The sequence below is a fragment of the Myripristis murdjan genome, chromosome 22 (genome assembly GCF_902150065.1).
Source record: "Myripristis murdjan chromosome 22, fMyrMur1.1, whole genome shotgun sequence".
NCBI classification, from domain to species: domain Eukaryota; kingdom Metazoa; phylum Chordata; class Actinopteri; order Holocentriformes; family Holocentridae; genus Myripristis; species Myripristis murdjan.
In genome coordinates, this window is record NC_044001.1 from 4,565,817 (window position 1) to 4,586,333 (window position 20,517).

General features: G+C 43.9%; 1 protein-coding gene across 2 annotated transcripts in view; it reads right to left on the minus strand.

The window, feature by feature from the left end:
- Positions 1 to 20,517, minus strand: part of brf1a (BRF1 general transcription factor IIIB subunit a) — a 128,309-nt gene that overhangs the window by 7,374 nt on the left and 100,418 nt on the right. For both annotated transcript variants that reach the window (XM_030082024.1, XM_030082025.1), the window contains exon 17: positions 6,901 to 6,952. In XM_030082024.1, the coding sequence (XP_029937884.1) occupies positions 6,901 to 6,952 (52 nt within the window). The remainder of the gene's footprint in view (positions 1 to 6,900; positions 6,953 to 20,517) is intronic.

A 20,517-nucleotide genomic window follows, 5' to 3' on the forward strand; every position in this document is an offset into this window, starting at 1 on the left:
TTAAGCCGCATTTCTTGTATGTAAGGTGCCATATAAATAAAGTTTATTATTATTATCATCATCATCATTATCACTACAGCTGAAATGTGCTGTATTTTTTTCAAATCTACGGTTAAAATTTTCTATATTTTACCATCAAGCGTTGACATTTTTTTGTTTCTTTAGTTTTTCCTTAGTTTAAGCACCTTTGCAGGTAAGCGAAGATGCCACGGAAACTATGGCAACCGTCTCGTGACACAAGCGCCCCATCACCTGTGCGTAAGGTGAACAAATATCGGGTTACTGGTGGAAAACTGGCCTCAGTGAGGGAGTTGGAAAAAAAAAAAAATCCAAGGTTAATTTAACAAAATTAAATTAAAGACTTCGATATCTTGAATGAAGCAGACAGGGTTGAGTGCATGTGAAGCGTCAGATCCTGCAGAGGAAAGATGATCGCTCCAGGTAAAAGGTGGATAATAAACAAGCCTGTGGAAACTGATCAAGATTAATTGCATCCTGCCTCTGCTGCGGCGTTTTTAGCCTGGTCAGCTGTGTTCAGACGGCTTCTGAATGCTTGTGTGTGTGTGTGTGTGTGTGTTTGTGTGTGAGCTATCAGCTACTACTGCTCATATTTTACTCCCTGATCATGTTCCTGTAACGGAGCTTTCACACGAAGCGCGTTTGCAGAGGTTTATTTCGACTCTGGAGCGTTTCCTCCTTTAGTTCGGCCAGGTGGGAACAATGCCACGCGAACTTGAGTGGCACCAAACAACAAAACAAAATGTGCGTCAGTCCTCTGAGAAGAAAACTGGGGTGTGGTTCACTGAGAGCGAGAACACGAATCTGTTCTCAAACCAGCTATAGGAAACGACTCCGAAATGCAAAGTTTTATGAGTTCACGGAGACAGATGTTGACACCCGATAGGCAGCAGCTCCTCTCCGTTGGAAACCCCAGCGCTCTGGACTGATGCTCATATTCGGGTTTTTCTTTATGCTCTCTCAGGTGTTATGAACACCAGGCGAGGTGAATGAAACAAAGAGCCAAGACAAGGCCATTGTGCTCGGCTTGAGTTACAGAGCACTGAAATCAGATATCGTTTAACAGCCACCACACCCCCCCACCCCCCCGCCACCGACATCTCTAACATGACGAGATGACAGATCACCGAAACTCTGTCCAGTAAAAAAATCTGCCTTTCGGTCCATTAAACTTCTGATTATGAGTCCTGGTTGGCTTGTTATTGGGCGGTGAGACCCGAAAGGAACCAAATCCACCGCAAAGAAAATAAACTTTACATATAATCACATCCTAAAAGAAATATAGATAAAATTGAGTTGGGTTATCTGTGAAATATCATGCATGCATTTGGTCGGTACTGAAAACTTGAGCTCCTTCACTATTTTTTCCTCTCTCCAAATGTTTGTTGTGATGCAGCATAAATAAGTCATGTATCTGCGGATGTGCGTGTTTGTGTACAAGCTTGTTTGTGCTTTTTGTGCAGCTGCTGAAGACAGAAAGTGAGAGGCGCTGAACCCCAGACGCTCCTGCGAGGACGCGGCGTGATGTCGGAGGTCGCCGCAGATGCGGAGAGCGCGAGCCGAGGCGCCGCGCGTCACGCGGTTTACCGCCGCTCGGCTTGACAGTTTCTCTGAGAAGCGAACTTCAAACACGCTGGGTCATCGATTGCCCGGACGATCGCTTGCGTAAGCAGACTATAGCTGCAGTGCCGGAGTGACTGTCTGCAGTTCAAAGCCTTTCTCCCATGACCTCATCACCCTTTTCAAATCTCTAAGCTTGTCTGGGAAAAAAAAAATCAAATCTCTAAGCAGCGCTGTGTGCTTGCCTCCGCCAGGCCACATCTCAGTCTAAATGCAGTTCAAGGGTGAAACAGCAGGGGGGTGGGGCGGGGGGGGGCAACCGAGCCGTGATGCACAGCTGGGTCGCCTTCAGTTGGCAGGAACCGAGTAGTTCCTCCTCCTCTGCCATGTAAACCGATCATTTCCTTGCAAAGCTTGTTTGAAAAATGCACAAACTAATTGCTGGGTCACTGGAGGGGGCTTTAAAGGAAATGGTTTTTTTTTTTCCTTTTTTCTTTTTTTTTTTTCTTGCACGAATGGAGAGAGCTTGGCAAGCGACAGCCAGCGCACACATTGCTTTTCACCCGGGCTCCGTGGCAGGGAATGAAAACGGCAACATTACATAACAGGAGCTGCGAGCGAGCGAGCGAGCGCGAGAGAGAGAGAGCGAGGCCTCAGCCAATGGCGACGGCTGCTCGGTCGCAGTTCCCAGAGGGAGGTGAGGGGGGTTGCTAAGTAACAAGCCTTGTTGACCTGGCCCCTCGTGGCAATGTTTTCTTCCTGGTTGACAGAGCCCGAGCTGCCTGAGCACTTCCATTCAGAGCTGCCAACAGCACATGATGGAGCGAGAGAGAGAGAGAGAGGGAGAGAGAGAGAGGGGGAGTCAATAGAGGAATGGAGTGTGGAGAGAAGTGATGGATGGATGGACAGGAATGTGAAAGAGGAACTGAAAAAATAGAGACGGGGTTCCACTTCATGTCACAAGCAAAATTCCTCAACTTTTCCACGACTCGACATGAATAAAATGTTGAATTTCCTTGGCGCACACACACACACACACACACACACACACACACACACACACAGTTTCTGTTTTCCTTGTCTTATTAACATTTATTATTCTGTTTTATTCTGCCAGGGCAAGTGAACATAACCCCAAACACAACGGAAAATAAATAATGGTTTTGGTGAATAATGAGCTACTGATTTTTTTTTTTTTTTTTTCGATTTTTCGATGACTTGTCCCAAGAATTTATTAGGTTCCCCGTCTGGAACAGATGACCAAGAAAGTAGAGAAAAGATGATGAAAGAGAGTGAAGAAAAGAAAGTGGGGGAAAGAGAAGAGATGAAGGGATGGAGGGGAAAGTGGATGAGGGGACAGGAATGGAGCCAGAGAATAATGACGATGAGAGAAAAGAGAAACATAGAAATAAAACGACGAGAGCCAAGCAGAAAATGAAGAGATCGGGGGGATGGAGAGAGAGGTGGAGGAAAAAGGGAAGAAAGACTAAAAAAAGAAACCACCTAGAAACCAAAAATAAAGAAAAAAAAAAAAAAAAGAGGCTGATGAAAGTGACCCATTTCTGAGTGAACACAACCGATCAGAGCTGTGAAACAGGATGAGAGAAGGCATGACAGGAAATTACAGGGTTCCCACACTCATTTGGAAACCAAATTCAGGGGTTTCAATGACTTTCCATGTCGCATTTGGCAAAAATTTAAGGACTCCAAATTTGCATGTTGGAGCCGAGATACGACACCAGGAGAAATTAGACACAAGAGGCTTCCGTTTTTCTTCCTTCATCGTGATCTGTTCAAGTCAACAAATCCTCGTGGAATCATTTAAAACATCAATATCTATCGTAAGGTTTAAAGGAATAATCCGACGTTTTAGGCGCTAGGCTAACGACTCCCATAGACTTCAACTCTTGATGCTAAGCTAACATGAAATCGTAGGAACAGCACCACTGGACGTACAGAGGTGAACATGGTGCTGAACGTCTTGTCTCAGTCTGGGGAAGTCGGGAAAAGGGAATTCTGCCCAAAAAGTTGGAGTATTAGTGTTATAGGACTTAAAACTTTCTTGTTCAGGCAGGCGTTTTTAAGCTGTCCTTAGTTACCCTTGTATTTTTATCCTGTGTTTCTTACTCTTCCTTTTAGCTGTTCTCTCCCTGTTGATGATTTTTACTGTTTCACTGCTCTCTGTGTTTTTGTTGTGTTATTTTAGGTTTTTGTAGTACTTTGAGATTCTTTTATGAGAAGCGCTTTACAAATAATATTTATTATCATTATTATTATAGTTGGAGTAAAAAAAAAAAAAAAAAAAAAAAAACACCCAAGGCCTTATTCTGTTTATTCTTGAAATCCACAAACCTTCAAGGATTTTCAAGGCCCATAAACACCCTGAGATTAACGAATGTCCCTAACCCCGCTCTGTTTTATGTCTTATGACTTTTGCTCTTGGGGCCAATATGTCTTTGTTTTGTTGTGTGACTGCAATCAGTGTGTGTGTGTGTGTGGATCAGCTGCAGGTGTGTGTCGTTGGTGGGCGTTGGCTATTTCATCCCACCGGTGTTGGCCTCCTTTCTTTTGTCAGTGATCAGGACGACTGCTGTTAGTTACATGATTCTTGTGCAGATCTCGTGTTTGCAGAGCCAGTGAACTGTAAATATTGTAAATATCTACTGAAAAGGGAACACAGAGTAGCACTGCGTTTGGAAGGAGACGCCCTTTTTGTTGGTAGCTTTTTCTCCTGTGTTCAAGTTGGGAGGCAGGTTAAACTTTTCTCTTTTGTTTTCTTTGTTTTCCACACCAGGTGAGGTCAGAGGCCTGTACCATGCAGCTGGATTAACATCGCCGGGCTTTCTCTTAGTTATCTGGCTTCACTTAACCAGACATCCGCACTCCGGATTTTCGGTACCATAAAGCCGGCTATCAACTCGCTAATTCAACCCAGGCTTTTCCAATTTAGATCTGTGCGCGCTCACATAAAAAGGGCGGAGTTTGCTGCACGCGACCAATCGCAGACAAGGAAAAATCTACCCGAGCCGCATACTTCACAACGAAGGAGCAGACAATAATCATATAATAAATAATAAATACAAAGAATATAAATCAATAATCCAGGCAAAAAGCAACACACTTGCAGCTGCCAAAAGCCGCAAGGAATGCTGGGAAAAAACTGCCAACTGTGTCAATGCGTAAATTAGTGGGATTATAATCTGACTTCCCCACCGTGACGGCACGAGTCGATCTGACTACAGTAACATTTGTGTGTTCAGTAAATGAATGTGTCTCCCAGTCAGCCACACACTCCTGCAGAGGAACTGGCCCTCTCTCACAGTGAGGGGCGACCCTCGCTGGACCGCTGCCCTCAGTTTGAGTTTCGTCAGAATCGTGACTTTGATTCAGGTGATTTTGATATTTTATTTTATAAAGCATCTGACGCCTCGTGTTTATTCTGCTGGCTAAAATATTATTTCACTGTCACTTAAAGACTGTAAAGCATTTGGCACCAACTCTCATGTGGACTTTTCAGGGCAGCCAGCCTAAATACTAAATATGAGCAAACTAATGGAAACCTAAAGGAGCCCAGAGACTGGCGTGTATTTTATCAGACTTTTATTTAACCCTCTGAATTAAATTCCCCTCATTTATTTTCAAAAACATTTTTTAAAAAATCTTTACATCAGTCTACAAGAACAATTTTTGGTTGGACAGTGCGGAGTCATGAATTAAAAAAAATACAAGAAGAATTGTAAAATGTATTAATTTTAATTTTATGAGGCCATTTTCCCAGAGAGCTGATTGGTCAGTAGGTGGGGCTTTTCTACCTGCTGAGCTCTTATCCTGAACTTAACCTGCTCCGGAGCAGGTGAGGTGTTCAGCGTATGTTACCATGGCAACGTAGCCCGATAAAAAGTAAACCACCTTTATGGTACAGAAAAGCCAGCAGGGTTAAGCCTGAAGTTAGCTCGCTAAGCCCAAATCCAGCTTTATGGTACAGGCCTCTGGGCTGGACTTCGTTGTTTTGTTTGTTGTTTTGGGCTAATGTCTCCTGTCTGAAGTTTAAATAATAATAATAATAATAATAATAATAATAAAAGCTGCTCTGTGAACTGGTTCAACATTCTTGGCGATGGGAGGAGCGGGGGCTCCGGTCATGCTGTGAGTCCAGGTTTCCCCTCGGCCCGGGACGTAACACATGAGCGCTGACGAAACACAACAGCACCTCTAACATTAACATTTAAGACACATTCATATTTAAGTTTCAGATTATTTAAGTCTTTTTCCCAGGCGTTTTAAGGATCTGCAGAGGCCAGGAGGAGAGAGAGAGAGAGAGAGAGGGAGAGAGAGAGAGAGAGAGCGAGGCAGCAATAAGAGGAGGACAAACAGGGGGACAAAGCGAGCTTCACCTCTCACACGGCCTCTCAGCCGATTCATTTCTCCCCGTCGCTCTGCGGGAGGCCTGACGGCAGCAGCCAATCAGCAATCAGCTTTGACGGCCGAGCGCGAGAAACTGATGGGGGAATTACAGTCTGTCTGTAAGAGCCACAGCTTCATTATGTGCAGCCAGAGGGCCTCCGCTTTACCGCGTGTGTGTGTGTGTGTGTGTGTGTGTGTGTGTGTGTGTGTGTGTGTGTTAGAGAGTGTACAATGGTAATTACACACTTACCTTCAGTGCATGTTTTCAAATAAAATAATCACCGCAGTTTGATGCAAATGGAGGCAATTAATTGATTAGTCAATCAACAAAAATGAATTGATAATAAGTTTGATCACTGACCATATTTTAGTCATTTCTCCAGTTAAAAAAAAAAAAAAAAAAAAAAAAAGGTTGCTGATTTTGGCTTCACTAAGATGCTAAGGCCGTCTTCCTTTTCTCTGTTTTATCTTTATAAAGTTAATATTTTTGTTTGTTCATTTTGTTTCTGAAGACGTCACTTTGGGCTCTGATCGTTTCCCATGAGCCTTTGGTTTTTATCTTTTATCCACTAAATTATTAATCAATAACTTTATTTTAAAAAATATAGTCAATGGAAGGATCAATAATTAAAATAATTCTGAGTTGCAGCTCCACTTGTTTGCTCTTGATTTTTTCATGATCTGTAATCTGAAAACTCATGACGATAAAGTTACTGACTCAAACTGAATGTGTGTGTGTTCGTGTGTGTGTGTGTGTGTGTGTGTAGCTACTCATGAGTGTGAGTAAGCGTGTGTGTGAGTGAATGATGATGTGAGTAAGTGATAAAGCGAGAGAAAGACGTCACTAACTGAATGACTGTTTGATGTGTGCGTGTGTGTGTGTGTGTGTGTGTGTGTGTGTGTGAGAAGGCAGCTCACCTGCTCGACTGCCAGCTTCTTGTGGGGCTGTCCTGTGATGAACGGCTGCAACCTGCAACACACACACACACACACACACACACACCGTCAACACACTCCTACACATCACACACTTGTACATTCCATTAGAGCCTTTTTATTAATTTGCCGCCTGGATTTCATCTTTTCTTTTTCCCCGGCGCTTCAATTTGTGAGGTAATAACGCGTGACATTTTCATGAGTAAATATCAGTTTCCTTTCCGCCGCTGATTAGAGACGCTGCGCTTTCATTTCCGCGAGTTTTTGAGACTCCTGTTTGTTCGGTTTTGTCTCCAATTTTGCGGTGATGTCACTAATCTGCTGTACGCTGATCTGCTTTTCACTCAGATTACTGGCGGATGCTTGTACATACTTTTTGTTTGTCCCGTTTCTGTTGATTCATCTGTTGCTGTGTCAGCTTCAACGCATGTAAACTGCTTTGTGTGTTTGTCCCGTCCATCTGTACAGTAACACACACACACACACACACACTGTGCTCTGTTTGAGGTGTCTGGTGATTAACATCTGGCCCCGGGGACGGGCCGCGCTCCGCCTGATTTACACACTGCAACTTTCAAATCATGTCGACGAGCACACACACACACACTCGCTTTGTCTCTGGTGTGCTGCCGGGAATCAAAGCCCCCGAAGATCCAGCTCTGAAGAACAAAGTCAATTCCCGCACACACACACACACACACTTTTCCACCTCGGCATCGATTCATTCCCGGGGTGTCAGTCGACGTTTCGGTTACAAGAACCTTCGTCAAGACGCCACTTGAGAGAGATTCTTGTAACCGAAACGTCGACTAACACCCTGAGATAAATCGATGCAGGGTTGAAGAAGTGTGTGTGTGTGTGTGTGTGTGTGTGTGTGCGGGAAGTGACCTCTTTCTTTGGAGCTGGTTACCGTCTTCGTGCTGCACAAGCCTGCACAATAACTCTTAACGCTTCCAGAATCCTACAGGTGAAAATGACATACTGACACATTCATCCTGAGGTTCATTCATTTATGTTGCTCATTCATTCATTCATTCATTCATTCATTTTCCAAACCGCATATCCATAAAGGTCGCAGGCGGTGCTGGAGCCGAATTTAGTATCTCCAAATCACCTGACCTGCATGTCTTTTAGACTGCGGGAGGAAACTGGAGCTCCCGGTGGAAACCAGCACACAACAGACTGTGGAAGGCTGGGAATCGAACCCGGGACCTTCCCGCTGTGAGGCGACAGCGCTAACCATTGTGCTGCAATTCATATTGTTAAACAAAAAATAACAAAATAACAAAATAAAAACAGATCAAGTTCAAGATCAAGACTGTCAGCCTGTATTTGCCTCGACGCTGCTTTTTTTTTTTTTTTTTTTATGTGCCATCAATCTGCTTTGTTGCTTTATGGCACAAAACAGAAAGGGGGCGCTGTTCCTTCCTCAAGAGCTAAAGCTTTCAGAATTGGCAGGCCGACAGAAAAAAATCACTTCTGAGATGTTTAACTTCTTCAATACTGAGAAAGAGAAAACCTTCGAACAAAGAGCTAAAGACACCCTGGGGGTTTGTGAAAAATTTTAATTTTGAGGAACACTTTCATTCAGCCTCTGCGTGCCACTGGTTGGGATCAGACAGAAGCTACCAAACGGCTAAATGACCGCTCTCATTTATTCACAGAGAGAACCCGATACCACAGAAACACAAACAGTACATCTGTCAATATCCTGCACTTTCAAAATAGCCTACTGTCTGTATGATGTTTGCACAAGAAATGCCCCTTTTGCTTCTTTCCACTGCTGATTAATATGATTCTTTAATTCTGTAATTCATTCTACACATAAAGACTCTTCGCAGCAAAGGACAGTTTGTGAAATGACTCTGAGCCGCCGACTAGAAAAAGTGCAGACGTTTACAAACCTCTCGGAGCCTGAAAATGATCGGATTCGTTTCCCATATTTTTCCAGACTTCACAGAACAATAAAATCTTTCATGGTGAGGCCCGCTCAGATTACACCGGCCTGCTCGTCTGAGCCGTGAACCCGCTGCCTGCCTGCCTGTCTGCCTGTCTGTCTGACTGTCTGTCTGTCTGTCTGACTGTTTCTGCTGGGTCTCGTTTGATTTATACCATTTTCCTGTCCCTCATTCTCATTTCCTGCCTCTCTAAGCCCGTCGCTTCAAGCCGAGCTCACACGACAAGACTTTAAGAGTAACGAGGCTGAAACACAAGCCCGCGTAATCTTAATGAAATCCTCTGCCTTTTTTGTGTCAATAATAACGTCCAGCAATAATCGGTGTGATGAAATGGATTTTTAATGTAATGGAAATACCGAGCAGTCCTCCATGAGGTAATTACCCACGGATAATGTTGTGTAACCGGTGGATTTAAAACTGTGAAATTTCGCTCTGTCTCCGATTCAAATCTGTGAGAAAGGTGGAAAAACTCACAAAGCATTTCCAGGTGTAGAGCGATTTCGCAATTTCACGAATTCGGCTGTCCACTTGATGTTAGCCAACAGAAAGTCTGGTCGCTCTTGCTGATAACTAAATAAATAGATAGATAAAATAAAAAACTACATCGTCAGCGAGTTATTTAAAGTTAATTAATGCTAATTTTGCCACTAGCTACATCGGCAGTAGGGCTATGTACCGGGGGAGCTAATAAATTATAATTTAGTACAGTAAAATTATTCAGTACATTAATATCATTCAGTATCAAGTGAGCAAAACAAGCGCTGATTTAACCGAGCCACCTTTTATTGATAATGTTATATCCTGTTTTACTGTGAAATGCCAAACTCTCGCAATATGCAGATGTAACCGGGCCTCAAGAGTTAATTTTTACAATTTTTTGATTTTGTTTTTTTTTTTAATTTAAATGCATTTTCATTGATTTTCCTATTGTATTTTTATGCTTTATGATATTGTCTTCTTCTCTAAAGATATCTGAGCTGCACATCATGTATGAAAGGTGATCATTATTCTAATCATTAAAAAACAATACTGGTAATAATTATTAGTGATTTCATTCATTATCTTCTAAAAAATGGTGTGTATAACAGCCATTGTGAGTAAACAAACGTTAATGCTCTACTTGCATTAAAAAAATAACAATAAAATAAAATCACCTCCATTCTTTATTATGTGCCTCAAAATGTTGACACAACAGAGACGAAGAACCTCATTAAGATTACTGAGGTTGGTCTCTGGGTCTTGCGGTGTGTGCCCGGCTCGCGGCGGCTAATTCAAAAGACAAAAAGCTAAAATAAGAGCCGGCGGTGACAGTCAGACAGTCAGACAGACAGACAGACGGAGACGCACCGGCAGACACACAGACGGGAGGTGTGACTGTCTGTCTGCACGATCTCTTCCTTTCTAGACAGTCGCAGAGATAATCAGAGAACACACCACCTCCAGTAATTCCTAAGCAGCCGCCGCGCCGCTGCACCGGCTGAAATTAGCATCGTTCCTGGAGGCCCAGCACCTCCCCGTCAGCCCCCCCCCCCCATACTTTTTGTTTGTCCCGTTTCTGTTGATTCATCTGTTGCTGTGTCAGCTTCAACGCATGTAAACTGCTTTGTGTGTTTGTCCCGTCCATCTGTACAGTAACACACACACACACACACACACTGTGCTCTGTTTGAGGTGTCTGGTGATTAACATCTGGCCCCGGGGACGGGCCGCGCTCCGCCTGATTTACACACTGCAACTTTCAAATCATGTCGACGAGCACACACACACACACTCGCTTTGTCTCTGGTGTGCTGCCGGGAATCAAAGCCCCCGAAGATCCAGCTCTGAAGAACAAAGTCAATTCCCGCACACACACACACACACACTTTTCCACCTCGGCATCGATTCATTCCCGGGGTGTCAGTCGACGTTTCGGTTACAAGAACCTTCGTCAAGACGCCACTTGAGAGAGATTCTTGTAACCGAAACGTCGACTAACACCCTGAGATAAATCGATGCAGGGTTGAAGAAGTGTGTGTGTGTGTGTGTGTGTGTGTGTGTGCGGGAAGTGACCTCTTTCTTTGGAGCTGGTTACCGTCTTCGTGCTGCACAAGCCTGCACAATAACTCTTAACGCTTCCAGAATCCTACAGGTGAAAATGACATACTGACACATTCATCCTGAGGTTCATTCATTTATGTTGCTCATTCATTCATTCATTCATTCATTCATTTTCCAAACCGCATATCCATAAAGGTCGCAGGCGGTGCTGGAGCCGAATTTAGTATCTCCAAATCACCTGACCTGCATGTCTTTTAGACTGCGGGAGGAAACTGGAGCTCCCGGTGGAAACCAGCACACAACAGACTGTGGAAGGCTGGGAATCGAACCCGGGACCTTCCCGCTGTGAGGCGACAGCGCTAACCATTGTGCTGCAATTCATATTGTTAAACAAAAAATAACAAAATAACAAAATAAAAACAGATCAAGTTCAAGATCAAGACTGTCAGCCTGTATTTGCCTCGACGCTGCTTTTTTTTTTTTTTTTTTATGTGCCATCAATCTGCTTTGTTGCTTTATGGCACAAAACAGAAAGGGGGCGCTGTTCCTTCCTCAAGAGCTAAAGCTTTCAGAATTGGCAGGCCGACAGAAAAAAATCACTTCTGAGATGTTTAACTTCTTCAATACTGAGAAAGAGAAAACCTTCGAACAAAGAGCTAAAGACACCCTGGGGGTTTGTGAAAAATTTTAATTTTGAGGAACACTTTCATTCAGCCTCTGCGTGCCACTGGTTGGGATCAGACAGAAGCTACCAAACGGCTAAATGACCGCTCTCATTTATTCACAGAGAGAACCCGATACCACAGAAACACAAACAGTACATCTGTCAATATCCTGCACTTTCAAAATAGCCTACTGTCTGTATGATGTTTGCACAAGAAATGCCCCTTTTGCTTCTTTCCACTGCTGATTAATATGATTCTTTAATTCTGTAATTCATTCTACACATAAAGACTCTTCGCAGCAAAGGACAGTTTGTGAAATGACTCTGAGCCGCCGACTAGAAAAAGTGCAGACGTTTACAAACCTCTCGGAGCCTGAAAATGATCGGATTCGTTTCCCATATTTTTCCAGACTTCACAGAACAATAAAATCTTTCATGGTGAGGCCCGCTCAGATTACACCGGCCTGCTCGTCTGAGCCGTGAACCCGCTGCCTGCCTGCCTGTCTGCCTGTCTGTCTGACTGTCTGTCTGTCTGTCTGACTGTTTCTGCTGGGTCTCGTTTGATTTATACCATTTTCCTGTCCCTCATTCTCATTTCCTGCCTCTCTAAGCCCGTCGCTTCAAGCCGAGCTCACACGACAAGACTTTAAGAGTAACGAGGCTGAAACACAAGCCCGCGTAATCTTAATGAAATCCTCTGCCTTTTTTGTGTCAATAATAACGTCCAGCAATAATCGGTGTGATGAAATGGATTTTTAATGTAATGGAAATACCGAGCAGTCCTCCATGAGGTAATTACCCACGGATAATGTTGTGTAACCGGTGGATTTAAAACTGTGAAATTTCGCTCTGTCTCCGATTCAAATCTGTGAGAAAGGTGGAAAAACTCACAAAGCATTTCCAGGTGTAGAGCGATTTCGCAATTTCACGAATTCGGCTGTCCACTTGATGTTAGCCAACAGAAAGTCTGGTCGCTCTTGCTGATAACTAAATAAATAGATAGATAAAATAAAAAACTACATCGTCAGCGAGTTATTTAAAGTTAATTAATGCTAATTTTGCCACTAGCTACATCGGCAGTAGGGCTATGTACCGGGGGAGCTAATAAATTATAATTTAGTACAGTAAAATTATTCAGTACATTAATATCATTCAGTATCAAGTGAGCAAAACAAGCGCTGATTTAACCGAGCCACCTTTTATTGATAATGTTATATCCTGTTTTACTGTGAAATGCCAAACTCTCGCAATATGCAGATGTAACCGGGCCTCAAGAGTTAATTTTTTACAATTTTTTGATTTTGTTTTTTTTTTTAATTTAAATGCATTTTCATTGATTTTCCTATTGTATTTTTATGCTTTATGATATTGTCTTCTTCTCTAAAGATATCTGAGCTGCACATCATGTATGAAAGGTGATCATTATTCTAATCATTAAAAAACAATACTGGTAATAATTATTAGTGATTTCATTCATTATCTTCTAAAAAATGGTGTGTATAACAGCCATTGTGAGTAAACAAACGTTAATGCTCTACTTGCATTAAAAAAATAACAATAAAATAAAATCACCTCCATTCTTTATTATGTGCCTCAAAATGTTGACACAACAGAGACGAAGAACCTCATTAAGATTACTGAGGTTGGTCTCTGGGTCTTGCGGTGTGTGCCCGGCTCGCGGCGGCTAATTCAAAAGACAAAAAGCTAAAATAAGAGCCGGCGGTGACAGTCAGACAGTCAGACAGACAGACAGACGGAGACGCACCGGCAGACACACAGACGGGAGGTGTGACTGTCTGTCTGCACGATCTCTTCCTTTCTAGACAGTCGCAGAGATAATCAGAGAACACACCACCTCCAGTAATTCCTAAGCAGCCGCCGCGCCGCTGCACCGGCTGAAATTAGCATCGTTCCTGGAGGCCCAGCACCTCCCCGTCAGCCCCCCCCCCCCCCCCCCCCCCCCCCCCCCCGCGCCCCGTCCCGCCGCCCGGCCCCGGCACTGAGCACTGAGCCTCCCTGGAGACTTACTGTAAGTGCTCAACTCTCACTGATAAGGGAGAGAGCGAGCAAGCTTTTAATTAATCTGCTTTAACCAGGGGAGGGTGAAGGGGGGGGCAACACCAAATGTGGCAAATATGGCATCTTCACCCTCGTCCCCCACCTCCTCCATCTCCCTCCTTTCTCAAAGCTCATTAGAAAAACCCAGCCAGGCTGCCGAAAGCGCTCCCCGCTGAGGATGCTATTCAGGGCCTGTGCGAGCGCTAGACCAGGCCTGACCCGGACACCAGAGGGGGAAGGGGGGGGAGGAGGGGCGGAGGGAGGGAACGAAGGAAGAAATGGAGCGAGGGCACGGGGAGAAGGAGGAAGGTTACAGGGAGGGACAAAGGCTGCAAAGAAGGGATTACAGGAAAGGAGGGATGGGAAGAAGGATGGGTAAACAAGGAGGGAGGGATGGCACGAGGAGCGACGGGTTGAACGGAGCGACTGAACGAGCGGGACGTTTCCGAAAAAAATCCTCTTGAACCGCAACTCGGAAACGCCGGCGTCAGAAACTCTTTGCTGTCTCAGAGCGAAGACTTCTATGTGATGCGGTTCTTGAACGTCATGCAGGAAAGAACCCGCCTGCGCCTTTTCTCATTTTTGTTTTTTTTTTTTTTTAAGTAAGATGTAACTGCCCTTCCAAAATGTTAGAGCAAAGAAACTGACACTGTTTTCTGTGGGGCGTCCGTCTTATCCTCACAGTTCTGTGCATTTTCTAGCTGATGCCGATAAAAGAAAAAAAAAAAAAAAACATTTCATCACCCCGGGTAACAGTAACTGTCTGCTGCATTGCATACTGGGAAGTGTAGTCTGATCGACCTCAACCACTTGAACACTTCCCAGTCCAGACTTGTCCGTTATTCCAGGTTCATGTAATAAGGGAAGAAAGGTAGAAGAAAGGATTCCCATCACTACGACTTTCAAGTGTTCACATCAGTTGGAAAGTTAAAAGTTACCCTATCTATTAAAAAAAAATATATATATATATATATATATACACTACTCACAAAAAGTTAGGGATATTCGGCTTTCGGGTGAAATTTCAGGATGAACCTAAAATACATTCTAACCTGTACAGGTGAACTTAATGTGACCTTCTGTAAACTTTTGAATGCACATGTCCAGCTGTTCAGTGTTTCAGTACTTTTTGCACAAGTTGCTGTTCTCTAACAAGGAGTTTAACGGCAAAATTCACATCAGGTGTTTGATGCTCCAGCTCATCGAGGTCGTATCATTAGGGAACGGCTGCTGGAGACTGGGGTACCTCAGATGGAGTGGCCTGCACTTTCTCCAGACCTGAATCCCATAGAAAACCTATGGGATCAGCTGAGTGGCCGTGTAGAGGCTCGGAGCTCTGTACCCCAGAAGCTCAATGTCCTGAGGGCCGCCCTTCAAGAAGAGTGGGATGCCATGCCTCAGCAGACAATAAGTCGACTTGTGAACAGCATGAGACGTCGTTGTCAAGCTGTAATTGATGCTCAAGGGCACATGACAAGTTATTGACACTGACATTTTTTGTTGTGGTATATCCACCACTGTTGTTGGCTTTTGTTTCAAGAAATTGTTTGAGATGAGGAAATCACCAGTGTATGCTTCTACTTAAATGCCCTACTTTCATGATATAATATCACTGTAGCATGAACTTTTTATATTTTCCATAAATTTCACCCAAAAGCCAAATATCCCTAACTTTTTGTGAGTAGTGTATATATATATATGTGCAGTTTTATGATAAGCATTGGTGGTTTGTGTTTAAAAAAGCATGAACGATAAAAGCGGAGATAAACTGGGATTTATTTATATTTAATCGTCGGGTGCAGCTGATATGAGGAGGCCGTTTTCCAGATCCTTCCACATCATTTAGTCAGATATATCGCAGCTTTCGGTAAAACACTAGCTTCTTAGTTGTAATTACCAGCTGAATGTTGACGTGAACGCTATTTACAAGGCGGAGGATGGCACTTATGGTTTAATAGTATATGGCATCAACGCAGCGATAGGGAGGGTGGTATGGAGGACAGGAGGTTAAGAGGGGTGGAAGGAGGGGGAGATGGATGGAAGGAAGGAAGGAAGGAGAGAGCGAGAGACTCTCCCGCCTCCAGAGTCAGATTAAACACAAAACCCCATTAACGGATCATTGACCTGAACGCAAACACTCACCGACTCCAATCACGTGCGGCCCAATAATCCATAAACAGGAGTAATTCCTCCCTCGTTCAAAATCAAATAAACACCTCTGGCGAAGGAGAGGGACCCGGCGGCCCGCGGGCGGCGAGACCGAAACCGATGAAACAGTCCGCATTAAACCCACCGGAGTGAGGAAACACTTCATATTTACAGATGAGGCTTTTAGCCCGTGTATTTATCCCGGTTGATTTACGACGAGCCCGACGGCGGGATGAGCCTTTAATTTTCCAGAACATCAACATCACCAGAAATCAACAGGAGGGAGGAGGAGGAGGAGGAGCCGCAGTGCCTTGATGATATTCCTGTAACCGATGATGATTATTTAAGATGCTGGGAAAAGGAGTAAATGAAGAGCTGAGGAGCAATATGTGAGGCAATAAAGCAGAAAGGGAAAGAGGCAGTCTGTTGTAGTGGGCGGCATCTCGTACGCCGCAAACTCAGCGGGGAGGAGGCCACACGGCTACACGGATCCATCATGTTTGTCCATCAATGACCTGTTTTGTTTTGTGTTTTTGTGTTTTCCCAGTGGGGTGTGTCTGTTTGCAGATGATGCGCCTGTCTCCGTTGGATTTGGTGTCGGCTTTGACGGCCAAAAAAGTCCAGAGGGGCTGAACTTTGTGGAACCGACAGGGACGTCGGCCGGAGGGACTGCAGGAGGCGTTTTGTGACATTACAGAACAAGAACGAAGAAATGAATACCGATGCATGTTACTAGTAAAAGCGCTTAAATGAGGCAATTATTTTCTGACTAAAGGATTATAAAAAAAAAACAAAAAAACAATAAAAACCAGTGCTGCAGTGCTGTCAGGGCAGAACCGGAGCTAAAAATGTTCCTTCCTTGTTATGAGGGACTGCGAAACTAAAGGACAGACGAGCCTCTCTGACAAACTGCTCTGCCTGCTTTGATGATCCGTGTGGCTGCAGCCCTCAGCCTGGACTCTCTGGAGGCCGCGGCACAGCAGAGGACACTTTGGGGAGAAACCAAAAAAAAAAGAAAAGAAAAGAAAAAAAGAAAAAAGAAACCCTTATGGCAATCACGGAGAATCACTCCCACCCCGGTGTACCGACTCTCCGGTGAAACAGAAAAGCACCTTGAGCCTCAGAGTGATGGTGCTGTGCAGCTGGAGCGAGCTATAGGAGGTCATTCAGCCGACAGCCATTAGACTCTATTATGACTCATCCTGCTGTCTGGGTGGCTCGATCTGCAAGCCCATTTTAGCTCCTATGAGCTACATCTCACGGAAACTTTTTGCATATTTAATTCTGAACTTTTTACACATGCAAATATGCTCACTATGCCACTTTTAGATGTATTTTACTGTAGACAGAGTGCATAAGGAGTGTATTCTAGCTCTTAAGGCCGTAAATATCTTCTCTTATTGATGATTTTTTCGGCGACGCCTGTACTTTAGGTTCATTTTAGGGTGACTGGTGAAGTGGCGTTCAAATTTCCATCAGGATGAATTAACTTTTTAATTTTCACCCACGGGATCGTGGTTCATCGGTGTGGTTCAAAATGTTGAAAACAGTCATGCGTGAGCTGAACTTCTTCCACTTGTGTTATCAATATTTTTTATTAGTGCAACTTCTTTGCTCCATTTTCCACAGTCTGACTCCCCTGGGTGCTTCACGCCGAGCGCGATTTTCTCACATCGTTCAAATGCAACGGCCTGTACGCGAGCCAGTTTCTTCTTGTGTGTAAAAAGCCTGGTGCGGAGTCAAAACACACACACACACACACAGACACACACTCTCAATACATGCATACGCGCTCTCTCCCAATCATTACCATATTCACTTCCTCTGTGGTTTCATTTCCTGCATTAGGACCATTTTCATCTATTTTTTAATTCCATTTCCCTTGTCATTCTGTGGATCTTATTATCATTCCACCGTTTTGCACCGAATTAACGCGTCGTCTTGATTTTTTTTCCAGTACCGCTCTGCTCGCCTGTTCCGAGGTGAGATGCTTTAACAGCTTCCTTTTCTTTTTTCCGTTTTTTTTTTTTTTAATCTCACTCGCACAAACTGGTAATTGCATCTCCTTTTGTCGCCTGTCATTGTTTTGTTATTGTTTATCACCTTGCTTCCAACGTTTTATCACCGTGTGAATGGAGCTGAGCAAACAATTCGGAGGAAATTATTTCATTCTTCACACAATAATCCAATCAATACTGTTAGAAGCAGGAAGGGTGAGACAGAGAAGAGGAATAATATGCAAACTGGGGGTGAATGAAATTACTTCTACGATGAGCACTGATGTAAATAAATGATGATAATAATCTGAGCTTCCAACTCAATTTTCCAGCTGGGGACTGGATCCTCTGAGGCAAACTGCCCCCCCCCCCCCTCCTCCTTCTCCCCCTCCTCCCCCCTCCTTTCTCCTTCGTCTCTTCACAATTAAATCAGGCATAATCACAAAAACCCACACACGCAACTGTGGTGCCCACTCATACTTTCCCATCGACGCGAGTGCACACGCGAACGCACAGGAATACACAAGGCGTACGCACACGCAAAGCCACACAATGCGGACACACAAACCCCACACACACACACACTGTGCCTTTCCCTCATTTGTGCTGAGCTCTGTCCATTCAGGCTGCAGTGCATTGTGGGCCGGTGTGCAGCTTGGCAGGGCGAGCTGCACATCGAGCCAAAAGAACTGATTGTGTTTCCTCCTCGTCCAGCCAGTCCATCCAGCTCCTGACGGCCCTGACCCCATTCACACACACACACACACACACACACACACACACACACACACACACACACACTCCACCACCACCACCCAACACGGCAGCTCACATATACACTATATGGCACTGCTGAGACAGAAAGAACAGGCTTCTATAAGCTCGAATGCATGCACACACACCCCGAGCCTCATGTAACTTTGTGGGATCACACATGCACACACACACACACACACACACACACACACACTTGTATTCAGACACACATTCAGACACACACACACATTACTGCAGTGTGGTACTTGTGGAGATGGTCACATTACAACGTTACCCGCATTAACAGTAACTCATAATGTTTTAGTGTTATCTACTGAAAAGAGTGTGTGTGCATGTTCATTATTGTTGTTTGTGTGTGTGTGTGTGTGTGTGTGTGTGTGTGTGTGTATGTGTGTGTGTGCGTGGGTGTTATTTGCGTGAAGCACTTTGTGTTCCATTCAGTTTGTATGTAAAGTGCTATACAAGTAAAGTCTGATTGATTGATATTATTCTTACTACCTGTGTCTTAACATTATATTCAATGTACTGCTATCGGAGGACAGAGTACTACAAACTGCTACCCAAGTAGAAGTACTGTTCCTCTGCTGGTATCTGACTGCAGTAGAAGTAGAAGTACTGTCCCTCTGCTGGTATCTGACTGCAGTACAAGTAGAAGTACTGTTCCTCTACTGGTATCTGACTGCAGTAGAAGTAGAAGTACTGTTCCTCTGCTGGTATGTGACTGCAGTAGAAGTAGAAGTACTGTTCCTCTGCTGGTATGTGACTGCAGTAGAAGTAGAAGTACTGTCCCTCTGCTGGTATCTGACTGCAGTACAAGTAGAAGTACTGTTCCTCTACTGGTATCTGACTGCAGTAGAAGTAGAAGTACTGTTCCTCTGCTGGTATCTGACTGCAGTAGAAGTAGAAGTACTGTTCCTCTGCTGGTATGTGACTGCAGTAGAAGTACTGTTCCTCTGCTGGTATGTGACTGCAGTAGAAGTAGAAGTACTGTTCCTCTGCTGGTATGTGACTGCAGTAGAAGTAGAAGTACTGTTCCTCTGCTGGTATGTGACTGCAGTAGAAGTAGAAGTAGTGCAGTAAAAATGTCCTGCAGTAAAAGTCCAAAGTGTCTCATGTCAAATGTCCTGGCAGTAAAAGTGACTGAGCTCCTTTTTCCAAACAGTAACTGTGTTAGCTGGGATCTTTTCCATGCAGTTAGAAAAGGAGGAGAGAGCATGCTGCACACTGCATGCTTTTAAAGGGGCATTACACTAAAACTGAAAGAAGTGAGGACCCTGTTGACTCAACTGACAAAATGTGGAATAAACACGTAATATGATGGTTGAGTCTGCATGGCTCTCACCATCACTTACTCCTCAATTTTTGCCACTTGAGTCTACATGGTCCTCGCTGCAGTTTTTCATGGTGCAGCTTTTATTGTGAAATTTGGAAATGACAAAAAGGAGTCAAAGTAGAAGCAGGTTCCTCTTCTGATCTCTGCTGACTGACTTTATTGTGAAAGGTTCCACAATCTGGCATTGATCATTTGTTCTCTGTAATGGACCGGATTTAAAATGTAGTGTAAGAAATACTCCTAAAAGTACAAGTACACAAAACGCTACTCAGTTACAGTACCCTGGGTAAATGTAATTAGCTACTTCCACCTCTGTGAGCCGTGCAGGCGTCTACAGCCCATAATAAACTGTGCAGGATAAAAACAGGAATGATGGAAACTCAGCCCTTTTTTTCTTATATTCTTCTTTTTATAGCTGCTTTATTTATTTATTATTTATTATAAGATATATTTCTCTCTTCTAGTGTTGAGAGGTATATTTTGCACTACTATTAGAGTACAACTGTTATTCCTGTGCAACATCTGTAACACTAGAATTTACCAAAATGGGATCAATAAAGTCCATCTATCTATCCGTCTATCTAAAACCGCGACTTTTGCGACCATTTCAAGACGTAGCTGTTG